This window comes from Phyllostomus hastatus, unplaced genomic scaffold (genome assembly GCF_019186645.2).
Source record: "Phyllostomus hastatus isolate PE091 unplaced genomic scaffold, TTU_PhHast_1.1 phas_scaffold_129, whole genome shotgun sequence".
NCBI classification, from domain to species: Eukaryota; Metazoa; Chordata; class Mammalia; order Chiroptera; family Phyllostomidae; genus Phyllostomus; species Phyllostomus hastatus.
This window is the reverse complement of record NW_025334009.1, coordinates 2,938,775-2,957,422: the sequence shown is the minus strand read 5'-3', so window position 1 is coordinate 2,957,422 and position 18,648 is coordinate 2,938,775. Positions and strand designations below refer to the sequence as shown.

Here is an 18,648-nt window from a genome sequence, read left to right as displayed (position 1 = left end):
AGGGATTTCCAGGCAGCAGCATCTCTGCACGCCGCCGCAGCGGCGGACACATGTCCCCGCATGTCTGTGCGCCCACGCCCACAGAAGGCACGACCCCAGATGACCCTGATGGAATCTGCGGACTCCGGGTGGTGCTGAGGCATCGTCGTCAGTTGTAGCCCATGAACATTCTGCTCCGGGGTGGGATTTTTTACAGAAAGATCTCATTTATTTGTTCTTAGAGAGAGGGGGAAGGGAGGGGGGAGAGAGGGAGAGAAACATCAGTGTGTGGCTGCCTCTCACGCACCCCCTACTGGGGACCTACCTGGCCCGCACCCCAGGCATGGGCCCTGGCTGGGAATCGAACCGGCGACCCCTCGGTCTGCAGGCCAGCACTCAGTCCCCTGAGCCACACCTGCCAGGGCTGTCGGCACGACTGCTCTTTCAAACGAGCAAGGGCAAGGAGCACGTGCTAACCGCAAGGGGAGAGAAGGTCCACTCTGCCCGCCCAGTCCACTCGGGGCAGCAGTGCAGGTCCATCCCGCTCACCTGAGAAACGGAAAGAACCTACTCCAATCAGTGTGCCACCGTTTTTCCTCTAGAAGGGTGTGTGTGTGTGTGTGTGTGTGTGTGTGTGTGTGAAGGCTCTGGTGATGACGCTGCTTCGGAAAGACAGTGAACCAGGAGCACAGCGAAGCCTCGCACAGTGTCTCCCCTCGGACGGAGGAGCCCCTTTCACACGCTGGGCCCCGCGGCCTGTTCTTCCCCGGAGCCACCCACACCAGGACTCAGCTGTTCAACCGCCGAACTCCGCACATGTAACGAGCGAAAAGACACGGCCAGCAAACGCACACGGCGGTCATGCTTTTTCCTAAGAACTTTGAATTCAAATGTGAAATGACTACGATCAACACTCATTTTTCTAATAGTAGCATTACGATGCAAGTAAGTGGGGATTCTAGTAATAATATTACTTTTATATTCCAGATACATGAGTAAGAAAAAAAGAGTAAGAATTTGTCTTTTTGAGGGAGTGCTGGTGAAGCACTTGAAATAAAAAATAAGCAGAGACTAGCCCTTTGGGGAACCCTGGTGAGAAGAGGCCACTTCGGCGGTCCCCAACCGCTCCGCGGTGCAAGGGGGTACCGGAGCACCCCGAGGGAGGGGCCAGGCAGCCAGCGCCTCAGAGAGGCGACCAAACTCAGGTCGCCTCATGTGACAGGCGTCAGTCGCCTCGGGCTCAGACGGACGCCGTGGGCCCCCAGAAGGGACACCATAAGTGAGGACACAGCGTCCCCTGTGTGACATGTCAGCTGAGAATGTGCACACGAATCTAGTCATGAGAAACACCAGACAAACCCACAATGAGGAACAGTCTCTTAAAAAGGGGGGAGGGGTATTTCCCAAAAAACCGTCAGTGTCATGAAAGACAAAGGCTACAAAAATGTCCCGGCCACAGCGGGCTACAGAGACGCAGTCCCTCAGTGGGGGCCGACCCTGGGTGGGGCCCTGTGCGGGGGGGGGGAGACTCCGCACGCGAAGTCGCTGGGCCGTGCGTCTGTGCGGCACCGTCCTTTCTGGCGTGGCCGAGTGGGTCCCTGGGCCGGTCAAGGACACCGACGGCCCCACTTAGGCGTCAGGAACTCAGGGACGTGCCGGGGGCGAAGGGCCGGGGTCCCCCGGAAGGCGGCACGGGGTGGGGGTGGGGGGGTGCGGGCTCGGACGAGAAAGCCGAGGAGGCGGGGTCTGCCCGGGCGTGGCCTCGGCCAAGGCCACACGGGTGCTCTCGGCCGCGCTGCTAACCCGGAAGCCTTCCGTAAACCTGGAATTGTTTCCAGATAAAACACTTGAAGATGACGACCCCGATGAGGGTACTCAAACGGCACCTCAGCCTCCGTTCCACCGGGGACGTCCAGAGTGAAGCACGCCGGCCACGCCGCGCCCCCGCCACTGCGACGGCGGCGCCCACGCCCACGCAGCCCCGGGGACTCCCGCGGGGAGACCAAGAGCGAGCCGCCGCAACCCGCTCCTGCCCCTCAGCATCCCGAGACGACACGGGCTCGCAAGTGTCCCCCGGCGGGCGCGGGGGGCAGCCGCAACCCGCTCCTGCCCCTCAGCACCCCGAGACGACACGGGCTCGCAAGTGTCCCCCGGCGGGCGCGGGGGGCAGCCGCTGGGCCCTCGGACCGACGCCACACCATCCCCGTCAGTGCTCTCGCACCCGCCGCCGAGCCGGGAGATGAAGGGACAGAGTCCGCCCGCGGCAAAGCTCCCTCTGGTTCCCGGAAACACGGCCCCGCTTTGCCCGACTTCCCTCCTCCTTTCTAAGCCGCTCCAGCACCCGCCCGGGGAGAGCCCCGGGAACACTCGCGGGTCGAGGGACCGGGAGGACCACTCACGCTCACTCGCTGCGATGGCGCAGAAGCGGCATTTCTCTCAGGTGCCCTCTTCTCCCTCCCTCCTCCGGTCCAGCCCCGCCCCACCCGGCACCCCAACCCACCCGCTCCTCCTTCCTTGCTCCCCCGGCCCTCCACCACTCCCTCAAGCTTTAAGCCCTCAGGACAGCGAGGTTTGGACCGGCATCAGGTAATCTTAGGAGCGAACCCTAAAACAGAGACCCCAGACACCAAGCCTGAGGCAGAGACCCCTAAGACCCCAGGGACAGAGTTTCGGTCAAATCGGAGATCACCTCAGGCCTCAGCTGCGCCTCAGCTCCAGGCCCAGAAAAGCAGCCAGGCCGGACGGCACGGCACCTGCTGCATCAGGACCAGGTGCGCTGGCCAGCTGCCCTGCCCCAGCACTGGCCAGTGGGTGGAGACCCCGACCCCGACCCCCTCAGTCACCAGGATGAACGCTTCTCCCTACGAACCCACCCCTTGGGGGCCACAGGGGGGCCGCCTGGGCCTCCGGGCGTGGGGCGCCCCCTCAGACCTCAAACCCCGCCCGGCCGCCCGGGCCGCCAGCTCCCGTCCCCGACCGCCGTCTCAGGGGCTCTGTGAGCGCCGGCACTCGGCCCTCCGGTCGGGTCACAGCGCCAGCGGCTGGGGCTTCCGGGCCCCGCTGCTCCACGCTTCCCTTAGATAATCCCAGCATTGTTCCCAGTTTCACGTGCAAATCTGGACTCCCAACTACACGCGGGATTCCCTCCCACAGACTGTCAGTTCAGAAGCAAACAGTAAAACATTCACTGGCGCAGTTACGCCTTACTGATAAAAAATTATCACCTGTCGAAATCCCAGGGGGTTTGTGGGGGTTTGTTTCGTGGGGAAGGGGCTCCCCTCAGTGCTCACCGCTCAGGAACAAGGAGCAGGGACACTTCGGGTCTCGGTCCCCCTCCAGGCCCCTTCAAGGGGAGCTGCGGGCCCCCGCAGACAGGGGTCTCTGCTCCCGCCCGCACTGCTGCCACCTCCTCCGGAGGAGGACCTGCTCCAGGCGCTCCAGGCCCGGGAGTAAAACTCCATCGACTCCGGACGGCTGCCCTGTCCTCCCGGCCCCGCACCCCACACGGCCACTCTGCAGGGCTGAGGGCGCCGAGGGCCACCCGGGCTCTGAGGGTCCAGGCAGGGGAGCCTCCAGGTGTCAGCGTGAACCCCTGTGGGGTTCAAACAATACAATGAGGGTTAAATTCAAACAATTGCTAGGGTTTTCTGTGCTGTCCTTTTCTGTGTTGAATTCCCAGTCATTTGGCAAGCGGTCAGGTTCATGGGGGCTGGGGGTGGACGGCTTACGGCTGGAGCTGGCTCGAGTGAGCGAACACACAGGACGGGCGGGTTTTCCTGGCCCCGTCGGACCCACAACCCAACGCCACCAGCCCCGAGTGTCTGCCCTGACGCGGGCCCGCGCACGCTGAACACAACACACAAGTTCTCTAGGCCAGAACTTCCCATAAAGCACAGGGGCACGGGGCGCGCCCTCACTACTGACTGAGTGCCCGTCACCTGACGCAGCTCATTTGGAGCAACCAACCGGCCCTTACGGCCTGCCGGCACCCACGGCGCGCCCGCAGCGGCCGCCCTGCGCAGACGGCGCGGGCACGCGAGGATCGCGCGCTCTCAAACCCACACTTCAGTCGGGAGCCGCACACTCACCCGCGCCGCCCTCCCTTCCCCGAGGAGCGTCGCCCCAGGCGTCCCCACGGACCGCCCTCCGTGCTCGGCACACCCCGCGCCAGCACCACGCCGTCAGCGGGCGGTCTCACGACTCCGTCTCCAAACGACGGCTGAGGGGGACCCCGTGCGGGGCGCATCCTCGCAGGGACCACCTCGCACATGGTGCGGCGCTCCCGCTCGACGTCCAGGAATTCCGACGGGGCAGTAACAACAGAGGGTGACCCCCCCCCCCCCGAAATCAGGGCTGGAGAGCCCCGGCGAATACGGTCTGTGCTAGCCCGTGACGCCACTCACGTGCCTGGACGCACTTCCCGAGGACACTGCAGCCCTCCAACGAGCGCCTGCACCTTTGCAGAGAAGGACAACCCGCCCCCACGCGGGGGCCGCGGCAGGTTCTGAAGACAAGCCCGAGGGCGGGGGAGGAGCATACAAGGCGCATTGTTCAGGCCTCGGTGCCACTGGTTGGTCTTCCAACATTTCAACTACTTAAATTCTTTTTTTAACCTTTCTTTCTCACGTAGACACTTTTTCATTAAAAACTGATTTTGTTCATTTAAAGGTTCTGGGTATTTATTTTCACAGCATGCCCTCCTGTGTGCACACATACAGCTTGTTAAAAAAATCATAAAAGTTTCCTTCTAAATCCTCAAATAGCCTTCTACTACTGAACTTAAAAAGGGGGATTCCTAAAACCATCCAAATGCTACAAATCAGTAAGTTACATGTGTAACGAAAGTCCTGCAGTCTTAAGAAAAAAATCCCCTATGGAAAGACTTCAGCACACACAACACATTTTTAAAGTGCAAGCAGGAGAATGAGTTTCCTGCTCTTTCAAACCGAGTAAGGAAGCCTAGTCTCCACGAAACGGGCCAGGGTCAGAAGAAAGCCTGGACCTCGACCGACGAGGCCCGCTCTGAAAAGGAGAGGTCCCAGGCTGCCTCGGGCCCGCCTGGTGCGGTGAGGCAGGCGGTGGGTCTGGTGGCCGAGACTCTGGAGACAGCCCCACGAGGCTGGAGCTCTGGTCCGACCACGCGCCTGGCCGTGTGTCCTTCTGCACGCTCCCCGACTCTGCAAGGCCCCGCTGCCCGCAAATGCAGAGTGGACACCACAGCAGCCTTCACCGCGTGGCGCTCGCCGTGTGAACGCCCAAGGAGTCGGAGCACGCCCGGGGTTCTGGACCCAGGCTGGCGGGGACGCCTGCGGGAACCTGGCCGCCCCACTCAGAACCCCCGGGGCCGCCCTCCGCCAGCGGCTGCCGCCGCCGCCCAGTCGCCTCCGGGTCCTTCAGGAGAGCGATGCGGGTTCCCTTCCTGGGCTGCGGGAAATCCAACTGTAGGTCAACGACTGACCCAAGTTTCTGAGTCTGCCTCACGCTCCTTCTGGGGAAACAAACTTCACCGCGCTCGGAAACGGCAACACCCATCCTGGCTATTTAGGTCTGCAGTTACACTGCCGGGAAGTCGGCCTGAAACCGCCTCCTCGTTTCGCACCGACCACGGCTCCCGCTGCCGCTCGGGACCCTCGGGTGCCAGCCGGGAAAAACCCCGCAAACGTGACCGAGGGTCACGGCGCGTCATGCCAGACGACAGCACACGCCCGGCCTCTCCCCAGTTCCTTTTCTCCCTGGAGGGTCAGTGAAGTCCTGAACCCCTGCCCCACCGGCGTGCCACCACATGGACAGACAGGTGGACAGAGGACAGACAGCCCTCCCTGCCTCGGCTCCTGCAGACCGACTAGTCCAGGAACCCCCCAGAGCCGGAGCCGCTGGGGAGGCGAGGAAACGTCTGCCAGCAGCACGTGGGTGTCAGCCCGGGGGCAGCAGGCTGCGGCCCCCGCCACCTGGCTGCACAGACACCTCCCCTCCCGCACTGACGTGAGCAGCAGCGTCGGGGGGGGCTTTGTGTCCCCCCCGCGCCGCCGGGCTGTGAAACGTTTAGTAACACTGTTCGCTTTCACAGTGCCGAACAGTTACTCTGTCCCTAAAACACACCCAGGACCAGAGTTTAGCCCCCCTTTCGGCCCTGTCTGCTCGGGGGCGGCGGCAGACGCTCCCTGCCCCCACGCTCGCTCCTGGGTCTCGCTGGCGGCCGAGTGCGGGCGCGGGCGGCGGGTCGGAAAGCGCCGCGGTCGCACTCGTTCCCTTCCGGGGGGCCGTTCGGCACGCCCGGCTCTCCCTGGGTGTCCCCAGGGAGACACTGGACACCCAGCAGCCCCGGCAGTGTGACCAGCACTGCTTCATGCTGCAACCCGGCTCCCGAGCAAGGGGCCGTCGTGAAACACTGAGTCACCGTGTGCTGCTCGGGTTCCAAACTGCGGTGCCTGCTGGACGCTAACGTCATTATTCATTCAGTAGCTGTTTACAACCCCACCCACTCCCAGCCCGGGGGGGCCTGGCCGGGAAGCAGGGGTCCGGAAGGGGTGGGGGCGAGAAGACGCTGTCCGGTTCGACGCGAGGACTGGGTCAGGAGCGCGTCACCACCACGGGCTAGGACACGTGTGGCCGACTCACACCGCTAACAATGGTGGTGACAATTCCCTTCACTGGCCTCATTTACAGAAAGGAAGCTTGAAGTCAAGGTCACAGGGTCACACACACACAGCTGGATAGTGGCCAAACCGGGATTTGAACCCAGGTCTGAACTTCAAAGCCCTGACGTCACTTCCCACTCAGGGAGAGCGCTTCGGGCAGGGGGGGCTCCCTGCCGAGAGAGGCGCCAGGTCCTCACTCGTGACCGGGCCAGCACTAGCGCTGACAAGCACCCTCACCTCCAGGGGGCGCAGCGGCACGCCTCCCAGCAGGGCGCCCCGAACCTCCCCGAGCACCGACCGCACTCACCGCGGGTGAGGGCAGGGGTCCACCTGTTACTGCAGTTTCTTCCTCACGACGACAGAAACCCTTCAGCAGGAATCAGAAAGGGGCCCTAGTGGCCTGCACACCCCGTCCTGGCACTCCAGAACCTTCCATCTCCCTGTGGAATCCCTACGCAGTGCTCACTTGAGGGGTGAGGGGGGGTCCATTTCATCTGCCACCTAACTGGAGCCCACACTCCCGCCCCCCCCGCCCCGCGTCCCCGTGAGGAGCCCGCGGCGTCGCGGGGGGCACAGCGCCCTGGCAGGTCTGGGGCTCCAATGCGGGCCTGTCTGACCCAGCACGCCTAGCTACGGCCCCACGCCGCTCGGCTCCACGCACAGTCAGGGAGCACCTGCTGTGGAGGCAGGCCCGGGGCTGCGTTCAGGGGCATGGGTGACAAGGAGGTCTGCGGTCCAGGAGCAGAGGCAGGCAGGGAACCGGCACGCGTGAACCCGGCTGCTAAACAACCGCCACGAACGGAGCGAGGGGCAGCGGACTCTGCCCAGAAAGGCTGCGACACGCTGCCCCGGCCTGGGCCCTAACAGCAGCCGCACGGCACCGTCTGGGGGAAAGGGGCCCCGGGGGACACAAGGTCTGGTCAGCACGAGATGCCTCGGTATCCCGGGCACTGCGTCCCCCGTCCGCCCCGGCCACAGTGGACGCGCGCTCCGTGCTCCGAAGGCCGGTGGCCTCCGCCCGTCCCCTCGAACCCTCGCAGCTAACTGTCACTGGAAAAGCCGGGCCCCCCCAAACCAACGAAAACCTCCATGTCCCCAAGGAGGACGCTCCAGGGAAGCACGACCCCCACACCGTCTCCCAGAAACTGCACAGGGACGAGAGCTAGGCGGGGTAGGACGAGTGCTCTGTGACCTCCCGCCCGTGTGTGGGGAGAAAACCAGCGAGCCGCCCAGCTGGTGCCACCAGGACTGCGCCCCGCAGCAGCCGGGAGCAGCTGGGAACGGAGCTGAGAGGCCCCCAGCCCCCAGTGGGAAGCCGTGGGAAGCGCAGCCCCTCCTCCCCGGGGAGCACACTGTTTGAACTTGTGAAATGGCCACGCTCTGGTAACAGCTCCCGGAGCTGGGTCCGCATCACTGACCTCTCTGCTAAAACCTAAGATTTTCACCTAGCAACAGACGTAAGCAACTCACGACGTACAGAGTAATAAATAAAACCTGCTTGCCAGCAGCGACGACAGCTTTCAAAGCAACCTGCCTGGTCCCTTTGGGCGGCCCCTTTTTTGTCTTCATAAACTCCGCCCTCTTCCCCCCTCAGAACATAGTTGGGGTTCCTACCCAAATGTGTGTCTCCCAGCTCTGCCATTCCTTAAAGACACCCAAGCACAGCTTTAAAAAAAGTCCCCCCCCCGGCTTTTTTAGATCTTATTTGTGGGGGGGGGGGGGAAGGAGAATGAGAGGGAGAGAAACATGGACCAGTTGCCTGACCAAACCCACGCCCCAGGCAGGTGCCCTGCCCAGAAATCAAACCGGTGACCTTCGCCTTGAGGGACGGCCCCCATCCGACTGAGCCGCACCGGTCAGGGCACGGCTTCTGGTTCTGACTTTGAAGGACAAAAACTAATTCAGATTACTCCCTTGGACTTCAGTTCTGGTTTGTCACACCTTAGAAAAACTAAATGCCTTAAAATGTCATTTAACTTTGACCTATTCAACAGACAAGTTAATGTTTTTCCCTAGTTTTTCTTATATGAGCTCAAAAGACATGAATCAAGTTTCATAATTACAAATGATACTCAAGTTATAAAATTTTAAAAATTCATTTGCTATAGCCTCAAAAATAGTCTACTTGGTGGACTTTCTTAAGACTCTGATTTAGAACAGAGTATTTTTAACACCTCCCGTGCCAAAAAAAGCAGCACCCGGCGTGGTGAGAACCACATGGCAATATGCCGTAGTGCGGGGACAGAAACTCCTGGTGCAGTCCACCAACACGTTTAAAACAAATTAGGCTGTGATAGCCAACGAAAACGAGTTACATTTACACGGCTTACCTGCGAAGTCCACTGAGAAAGAAAGCTGAAAAGGAATTGTGTTCTCTAGTCTCGGCCTCTGCAGTTGCTGAAACATAAACACGTCCTTCTCAAAACACCAAACACAGAGGCAGACAATTATCTACTCCTGCGATGGTTTCAAAACATTTCTGCTGCAGTTTACCTTACCCACGAAACTAAACATTCTGCCCTAGAAATATCAGAGGACAAAGTGCGTAACCGAAGCCCGCCTTTCGAAGGAAACCTGGCCATGTCCTGCGAGCCCGGTGATGCCACCTCGGGAGCCCACCCTCAGGAGACGCAGGTCAAACCGAAGTCCGACGGCAAAACCCTGGACTCCACGAGCTGTCCAGTGATGAGGAGATGATCGAGGACCTCACGATACACGCACAGGTGTGCCCGACAGAATAAATCACGACGGCGTTCCACACAGTTGTACTCTCCTAAAACTTACGGGGAACCACAACAGACCCAAGTAGCCGAAGAAATCCTCAGAAAGAAGAACAAAGCAGGAAGCATCACACTCCCCGATTTCAGGCTACACTATAAAGCGACAGCCATCAAAACAGTGTGGCGCTTGCGTAACAACTGACACGTAGGCCGGTGGACCCGGATCAGGAGCCCAGAGACACACCCAGCACGTACGGTCACCTCGTATCCGACACGGGGGTCAAGAACAGAGTCTCGCCAATACAAGAGGCTGGGGTAACTGTATGTCCACCTGTAACAGAATGAAACTGGACCTGTATTTTACACCGCCCACAAAATTAACTTAAAATGCACTGAAGATTTAAATGTAAGCTTGAAACCATAAGGCACCTATAAGAAAACAGAGTTTTTTGGATATGATACCTAAAGCACCAGCAACAAAGTAAAAAACTACCAAGAGGGACGACGTCATGCTAAAAAGCTTCTGCACAGCCCAGGAAACCACGGACAAAGCGAAATGAAAAAGACAACACGTGGAACGGCACAAAATATTTGCAAACCATCCATCTGATAAGGGATTAATATCCAAAATACTAAAAGAACTCATGCAACTCAGTAGAAAAAACAACAACCAAAAAACAAACAAACAAACAAAAACAATAGCAAATAAGACAATTACAAAACAGGCAAAAGACCTGAACGGACGTCGCCCTAAGAGGACACACAGAAGGCCGACGGATGTATGGAGAGTGGCTCAACACCCCCAGTCATCAAGGAAATGCAAATTAAAACCACATCGCGGCATCTGTCAGCTCACTCCGGTCAGAACGGCCACCACGGGAAACAGACGCAGGCCGCCGGCCTAGATACGTGTGTGTGTGTGGGGGGGGGGGCTGTGCACTGCGGGTGGGAGTGCAGGCTGGGGCGGGCCACCACGGAGAACAGGATGGAGGGTCCTCAGAAATGCGAAGCGCCACACGGTATCTCCAGAAATCCCACTTCTGGAACTGCGCCCAAAGGAGACGAGAGCTCAGCCAGACGGGCACCCGCAGCCCACGTCACGGCAGCACGAGCGACCACAGAAGCGCACACGGAACCGGCCGCAGCGCCCCACGGGCGGGCACACGCACACCGGGGCGCTGAGGCAGCCCGAGGCAGTGAGGACACCCGCCGCGTGTGACAACACGTGTGGGCCCCGAGGGCCCCGTGCTCGGTGAGGTGAGCGAGAGAGAGACGAGTGCTGAACGGCCGCCCTTACACGTGGGATCCAAACCCAGACCCACGGAGCAAGAGGCAAGCCCTGTCTCGGTCGTCAGAGGCAGCGGGGGCGGGGGGGGCCTGGGGGGAGGCAGTCCCGGGCACAGACGTTCGGCCGCAGGATAAACCCTGGGGACGCTGTGTGCCCCCTGGCCGCAGCTAACACGGCTGCGTGGCGTACTGGGGGGCTGCCGTGAGTAAATCCCGAGTGTTCACATCAGGAGGAAATGTTTCCTTTCTTTTCTTTGATCGCATCTGTACGAGAAGATGCGTGTGAGATGATCACCGATGTGGTCATCCCTTCACAGCGTCGCGGCCCGGGCCTCCCGCTCACATGGCGCTGTCCTCGAACTACTTCCCGGCAAAGCGGGACACAGTGCCCCAAGTAACGGGGGGAGAGCGGTTTTACATGCAGAAAAATGCACACCCCACAAGTAAAAGAAAGCAAATTAGGACGCACACCTAATAAATACTATGTCAAAACTTTTATTATTTATTTGTTTGTTTGTTTGTTGTAGAGAGAGGAAGGGAAGGAGAGAGGGAGAGAAACATCAGTGTGTGGCTGCCTCTCACACGCCCCTACTGGGGACCTGGCCTACAACCCAGGCACGTGTCCTGACTGGGAATCAAACCAGCGACCCTTTGCTTCGCAGTCTGACACTCAATCCACTGAGCCACACCAGCCAGGGCCCATTTCAAAACGTTTTAAAAAGGTGTTTGATGTATACATTAAGAAAAAACAAAAGAAACTACTTCGAAATGCTGACAGTGGTAATCTTGGATGGTAGATTTAAGCAGTTTCTTTTACTTTAAACTACTCTTTTAAAATTTCTCCTAATGACCCTGAATGATTGTGATAATCAGAAAAAACCTGCCGCATGTAACACTTCAGGGACTGTTTTTGTAGGTGCGCAGTGCACTCTGCCTCCACGTCAGGGACACTCCACTTTCCCCCGGAGAGACCGGAAAACGTGCTTTCAGCTGCGAAACGTCCCGGGGCGGCACCTGAAAATGCAGCTGCACCCCGACACTTCTGGACGCGCACACGGGGCTCGGGCAGTTCCAGGTCTGCGCGGGGAAACAACGGCAGGGGCGGGCTCCGGGCGGGGTGTCTCTCACGCGGCCCGCGGCCTGTGGCTCGGCTGCCCCCGACCCGCTCCTCACTGGAAGCCGGCGTCTACAGTCCGGCTTCAGGTCTGTTCGAATTAAGGCGTAGCCACGGCAAACTCTGTTTAAAAACTGTTTTCGCCATTCCTACCTCAAAATAACGAAGTGCCGCGTCCAGACGTGTGCAAAGGAGCACATCTGTCTGTGAGAAGACCTGCTCTGTGGTTCTGAGCTCACCCAGCCTGCGGAGGCGGCCGGGAGGCGGCCGGAGGCGGCCGGAGGTCGGGCGCCCGGCCCAGGGCCGTCTCTGCGACTCACCGGCCCTGGGCTGCAGGGCTGTCACGCAGCCTTCCTGGTCTCCCAGCCCCGCCCACCCAGTGAGGGTCAAATCACACTCTTAACCGTGGTTTCTACAAATTCTTTAAAAATAGTTCTGGGCTCAGATTCTACAATCTTCCCAAATACCTCCTATCCCTAACTTTCCACGGTAAGACACTGTCCTTGGATTAACCTTTATGGTCTCAACACTCCAAAAACTTAAATGTATAAAACTGCTCGCTTCAAGAGTACATCGTGTCTGTCTACAAACTGACACTGTGGCGGACGCCGTTTCACATCTCTCAGGAACTCCCCCACCGCCCATTCAAAGCCTCAGTTGACGCTGAAGATTGCCCAACGTGCATCACACACTGTCACACACACACACACACACACACACACACACACACACGGCACGTGGCTCATTGCGCAATAACCGCCGGGCTGCTCGGCAGCAGGCCCGCCCCGCCCCCCGCCGCGGCTCAGACCGTGGGAGACCCGGGGCCTCTCCGTAAACGTCGGGAACAAAGAGGACACTGCGTACATCAAGTGCCTCTACGTGAGATATTAGGTAAAATGAAGTTTCATTTCAGTTTTAAAACAGTAAGATTATGAATTTTTGGAGTGAAACTCTCTGTAAGTAAACTGCCTAATTTCAGAATAAACCAAATCTTATATATAAGTATTTCTGCTTCACAAACCATTTGAGGAAGTTAAATAACATCTATTTTATTTTTTAAACTTTTAAGGCAGACGAAACAGCCACGCTTTAATCTGATGTTTACAGAAGAGCAGATTTTTACCCAAAGAAAACTGGCTTGTCTAAAGCTTTCCATACCTGGGAAGTTACTTGTTGAATCTAAACAAAAGTGACACATTTGTATTTCTGAGTCCACGGAACACACATTTTATACAAAATACCAAAAACAGTACCTCTGACTTGTTAAAAAGACAATGCTACTATATTTACTCGTTTGGACACACTGTTTCCATCCAAAAGTCTGTAAAACCACCTTCAATCACCAACTTCTCACTCTGGACATATTCTACGAGGCTCACAGATCGGGTTCGAATCTGAAGTTTGAAAAGGTCTCTTTTCTCCAGCATCTTAGTCCACACGTAGGCAATCACAGCCCAGGTTTTTTTCTGAATGAAATCTAAGCACATCATCATAAAGAAAAACAAGTGTCCAATGTTAACATAATAGTGGAACCACTGGTTCACTTCGACTTCACCAGCTTTCCCGTTTTGTTGTTAAAATATAATCTAATTTAAAAAAACGATAGGGGGACGTGCTGCAATGCGATTCCTCACCTCAATCCCTACCGGCACTGCACCGAGAAGCAGAGAAGGCGGGCCCCGTAGGAACTCCCCCTCCACGTGTCTGCACTGTGGGTGCCAGCGGTCGCCATGCACCCAGCCCCTTCTCCGGGTGGGCAGGACACTAGTCACGCCACGTGTCGTTCTGTCCACGCCTCCAAGCAGCGCTAAGAAACCCATTACCACCTCCACTGACGGGCGAGAGGGCAAAGACCGAAAGGGGACACCAGGCGGCAAAGCGGTGGAGCCCGATGGCAGACCCAGGGCCAGGGCTGCCGTACTTCCAAGTTCACGCTCTTTACACGAAGCTGCACTGTTCTGAGTTTCTCAAAGTCCTACTCAAGTTTTGCTCAGGTCTCCCAAGCATTTGTTAACTTCTTCGCAACAAAGACAACTGATGGCAGTATCAGGCCTATCTACACTACACACTAATTCAGTCTTGTCAAGCGGGTGGGATGTACGAGGAGACTCAAATTCTTATCGCCCAGGGAATACCAGGAAATGTCCAGTTACCCGAGCTCCCAGGCACGTATCTCCCACACATAATTCACAAGCGCTAACACGGACCCTCAGCCGAAAGTTTTCCCTTATTAATCTTGGCGGTATTAGATACACATTCCACCCTACAATGCCTATTGAAACACAGTCATCTCAAGAGGAAAAAAAAAAAGAAGTCCCAGTACAAAAAGAGCCGAATATGTACATTAACTTATACTCATAGGCAACAACATTCTGCAAGGGAACTCCACAGATTCCTGCTCATCTCTCTTCCTCCAGGCCTTCCTCATTCCTGCCGCTCCATCGGCGCCGCCGGGACTAAGCGTCACCCGGCCAGTATCTTCTCCCACACAGGCGCTGTGCTGGAATCACTCCTGCAACCGAACCAGTCGGACAGCCGGCCTGCTGGCAAGGACGGTTCCCGGCCGTCCTCTCAAAGGCGCAAGAGGCGCCGCCTGCTCTCCTAACAACAGCCCCAAACTCAGGACAAGCCCTACCAGCTGAGACTGAGTCACCGCAACTCCTGCGCTCCCAACAGACTGCCGAGAAGGGCCCTCCGCTCTGATCTCTCCCCGCAACCATCCAAACAACCGTAATGTAATAACCACCCTGGCACTCCGTCACTGCTGAACAAAACAGCGCGCTGCAAATGGGCTCCCGGAGCCACTTGCCCCCGCCCAGACAGCCATGCCCCGGGCCTGGAATAAGCCCTGTCCCTTCCCTCCTCTCCACGCCCCACACCCTGTCTGTCAAGGGGGTCCACTTTCTTACAGATCCATCTTGTCCCCCAGCTCGAGACCCGAGCCCTGGACAGCAGAGACCGTCGCTGCCGGCTCCACACACGCGGGGCACTGCCGCAGACGAGAGGGAGCTGCCCTCGGCTTCCACCGCGCGGCAGCCACCAACTCGTCTCGGTCCCCGGGGGAACGAGTGAAACCCGCACCCGAGTGACAGGAGGCCAGCTGCGCACACCATGCAGGAGGGAGCCCGCGCCGGCGCTCCGGGTGCCGAGCGGCGACTGGATGGAGCCTCTCAATTGTGCTTTCTCCCAGAACCCACGGGGCTCGCCAAGTCCCACCCTTCGGGAAAGTGACAGGCTGCAGTTAACCCTTCGGCAGCCCCCACGGAGCAAGCCGCAGGGAAGCCCCAACCCCACAGGCGCTTTCCATGCGCGACGAGCCCAAGTTCGCCCTCCCCGAGCCCCGGCCGCGTCCAAGGCGGCCGCCGCCGCCCGCACGCGGGACGCCGCCAGGCCGGTCCCGGGCGGGGGAGGGGGGACCAGCGCGCTCGCCCCGCCCCGCCCCGCCGCGCGGGGGGTCCCCGACCGGGCCCCGGGCGGCGAGCGGGCCGGCGCTCACCGCGATGACATTGACGAAGGTGGTCTTGCCCGAGTACTGCAGCCCCACGAGCGTCAGCTCCATCTCCTCCTTCCAGAAGAGCGAGCGGAACCAGTCCAGCAGGCGGGAGATGAGCGCCAGCATGATGGCGGCCGGGACGCGGGGCGGACGCGCGGGCGGGCGGACGGCGGCGGCGGCTTCCACGCGAGCGGGCCTCGGCCCGGACCCCCCAACGGCTCCTCGGGCCCCGGCGCGACAGCGAACGCGGGCGGCGGCGGCAGCCGGGCCAGGAAGCCGTGCGGGTCATATGACTCTCCCTCCCCCGCACGCAGCGCCTGCGTGACGTCGGCGCCGCGGCAAGAGCGGCGAGGTCCGGGGACGAGGCGCGGCCGCCGCCCGCAGCGCCACCTGCTGGGGCCTCCGCGCCGCACCGCGGGCCGGGCCCTCCTCTGGGCTCCCTTCTCCTATGCACGCCCTCTTTCTTTGCTCGTTAGTGTTGCGTAGTCCTTCTTTCCACCGTTATTGCTGTTGTTGACGGAACGTCTCCTTCGTGCAGAAAAACTTCAAGACTCGAGGGTTCCGCATAAAAATCCTTGTCCTGCATTTGTGGCAATAGCGAAAAATGGAGGCCACAAATGGGGAACTAACTACATCAACTGTAGTATGTCTCAGAAAGGGAATACTATACAGCTGTCAAAAGGACGAAGTTCTCTGTAAACTGACATGGAATGATGTCCAGGGAATATTTTCAAGGGAGAGAAGCAAGGTGCAGCCTATGTATATGACAGTATTTTGGTGTGTGTCGGAAAATAAGAATATGTATGCACATATGTGCAAATATGTTTTGTATTTGCATAAAGAAATACTAGGAAACTATTAAAAATGGTTTCTTATGGGGTAGGGAAAACTGGGTAGCCAGAGGCAGGGATGGGCATGAGACTTCTCTAGATACCTTTCTGTATCATTTTTACTTCCAGCATCCCAATGGTTGTCTGTTCAAAAGTTTAACTTAATTAAGCCCTGGCTGGCATAGCTCAGTGGATTGAGCTCGGGCTGCGAACCAAATTGTCACAGGTTCGATTCCCAGTCAAGGTACATACCTGGGTTGCAGTCCATGACCCCCAGCAACCGCACATTGATGTTTCTCTCTCTCTCTCCTCCCTTCCCTCTCTAAAAATAAATAAATAAAATCTTTTAAAAAATTATTTTTAAAAGTTTAACTTAATTAGAAAATTGATAGAAAGTATCTGCAAGGCTTTCACATTTAAAAAAATCCCTGCCCTCATGGAGCTTACATTCTTGTGAGGAGACTTGTAACGTGAATACAGAGACGAAAGCTGATGGCCACACAGCGCTGGCTTTACAGAGACGCCGAGCCACCGGACGGGGGCGACCGCTGTTCTATGCGGGGTGGTCAGGCCGGACCTCTCCCTGGGGTGGAAGAAGTGAGAAGGAGAGCCAGGCGCACCTCTGGAGCAAGCACGTTCCAGACAGAAGGAACAGCAGAGACCTCCCGGGAGAAGGAGCCTGGAATGCTCTAGAAATAGGAATAGGAGGGCCTCTCGGGTGAAAGAGGTCGCGGGTGGGGGGGGCGTGGCTAGAGGAAGAGGGAGGCACCAGTGAAGGACGCCCCTTGGCCCGGCCTGGTGTTCCTCTTGCTGGGTTGGGAAGCCAGGAGCGTGGACCAGTTTATGTTTTCGGAAGTCCACTCGGGCAGCTCTCCACGGAGAGCTGGCTGTAGGAAGCGCTTCTGGGTCAGATTGTGTCCCTGTTAAATCAGTTGTTGCGGGCCTCGCCCCAGGACCTCCGAACTTGACCTTTTAGGAAATAGGGCCGTTGCGGATGTAACCAGGCAGGGTGGTCACACTGCAGGAGGGTGGGCCCTCCATCCAAAATGCCTGGTGTCCTCGGAAGAAGAGAAGAGGTGCCCACTCAGGACAGGAAAGGGCCAGGTGACCACAGAGGCAGAGCCGATTGGGAGGGTTTGCCAGGAAACCACCGGGAGCCGGGGGTCAGGCACAGGACAGACTCTCTCGCAGCCTCGGAGGGAATCAACCCGGCCAACACCTTGACCTTGGAGGCCTAGCCCCCAGGACTCGGAGACCATAAATCTGGATGGTTTTCGGCCACCCAGTTGGTGGGCCTTGGTTACAGCAGCCCTGGCAAAGGAAGACGGACAGAAGGAGCAGAAGCGGTGAAGGGGGAGTTTAAGGAAGTTAGGTTGTGTTGGTTTAAGGAAGTGACGACTGAGGCTGGGACCATGACCTTGTAGGCGCGTAGGGGTCAGCTGTCACAGAGCTTCCATTCTCAGCGGAAAGTCTGACAGCCGGGAAACACACAAAGTAGCTAATTGCAAAATGACAAAGTGAATACTCCTCGGCCTTCCCAATGGTCGTGATTTCCTTCACCTCTGACGTCATTGCTTAAGGGAAAAGTCACCTGGAGCTCCAGATTCTAGTTCCCCATTTAAAACACTTTGTAAATTAATTTTTTATCGTAAAAAAAAATTGTAAAAATTTAAACAATTCAGAGGTGGGATTAGAAAAAAGTCGCCTGTCTCCTGGCACCCGCCACCCCCATGTCTGAACTATTAACCCAATTTAATAGCTGTCTCTTTTCTGACCAAACAGGCACTTACATTAATGTGTGAGGTGGGGCGTTTTCATGTACATACAAGAATAAGAACACGTAGGAATTACTCTACAGCTTGCTTTTTCACTTACCGATAAAGATATTTTACTAAAAATAAAGGCAAGAAACACTCAAATCCCCTGTATCCTAATTATTTTACCACTAATTTTCTCATTGTTTTTTATTGTTCTCTATAAAGCCATTTCTGGGTACCGTACCTTTTTGCTAGAAACCCCAGAGGATGGAGGGCGAGCCGCTGACCCTCCCCTCCCAACTCCGTATTTGTCAGCGTCACCATTAGTAGCTTGAAATCGGCCACAGTGGGAAGAAGAACACCATGGGAACTGGCAGACACCCCACACCAGCACCCTCTTCCCCAGCAAGCTGGTGGTCAGGTGTGTCCCAGCACACCGCTGACAGTCCTGGACTCCGGGCATTATGAACTCAAGGAACCAATTAGGGAGTTCTTTTTTTTTTTAAGAGAAACACCAACTTTATTCTGAAACAGAGCTAGTCAGCCCCATCTTAAGAAAAAGATACATTTGAAGGAAAGTTTAAGAAAGAAGAAAAAAATCAAAGGCAGAATACAGATATTCAGTGCAGCGGGGGCTGGGGCCAAGAGCTCTCTGCTGGGAGGAAAGGTCGTAACTTGCACAGAAAGCTCCTGTCCCGGCTGCAGCGTGGAGGCAGCGCGACCTCCCACCGGCCGGCCGCTTCCCCTCTCCCGGCTCCAGTCTCCTCGTCTCACCGGTAAAGCGTTGGGATAAGATGAGACTCAGGGAACTCTTCTATCCGAAACCTTCT

At 57.5% G+C, this 18,648-nt stretch overlaps 1 protein-coding gene across 2 annotated transcripts in view; it reads right to left on the bottom strand.

The window, feature by feature from the left end:
- Positions 1 to 15,543, bottom strand: part of ARL8B (ADP ribosylation factor like GTPase 8B) — a 28,732-nt gene extending 13,189 nt beyond the window's left edge. The window contains exon 1 of one of the 2 annotated variants that reach the window (XM_045857306.1): positions 15,235 to 15,543. In XM_045857306.1, the coding sequence (XP_045713262.1) occupies positions 15,235 to 15,357 (123 nt within the window). In that variant the 5' untranslated portion in view covers positions 15,358 to 15,543. Of the gene's footprint in view, positions 1 to 14,647; positions 14,880 to 15,234 lie in introns of those variants that run through there. The other variant, XM_045857305.1, reaches the window with a different exon arrangement.
- Between the last annotated feature and the right edge of the window lie 3,105 nt (positions 15,544 to 18,648).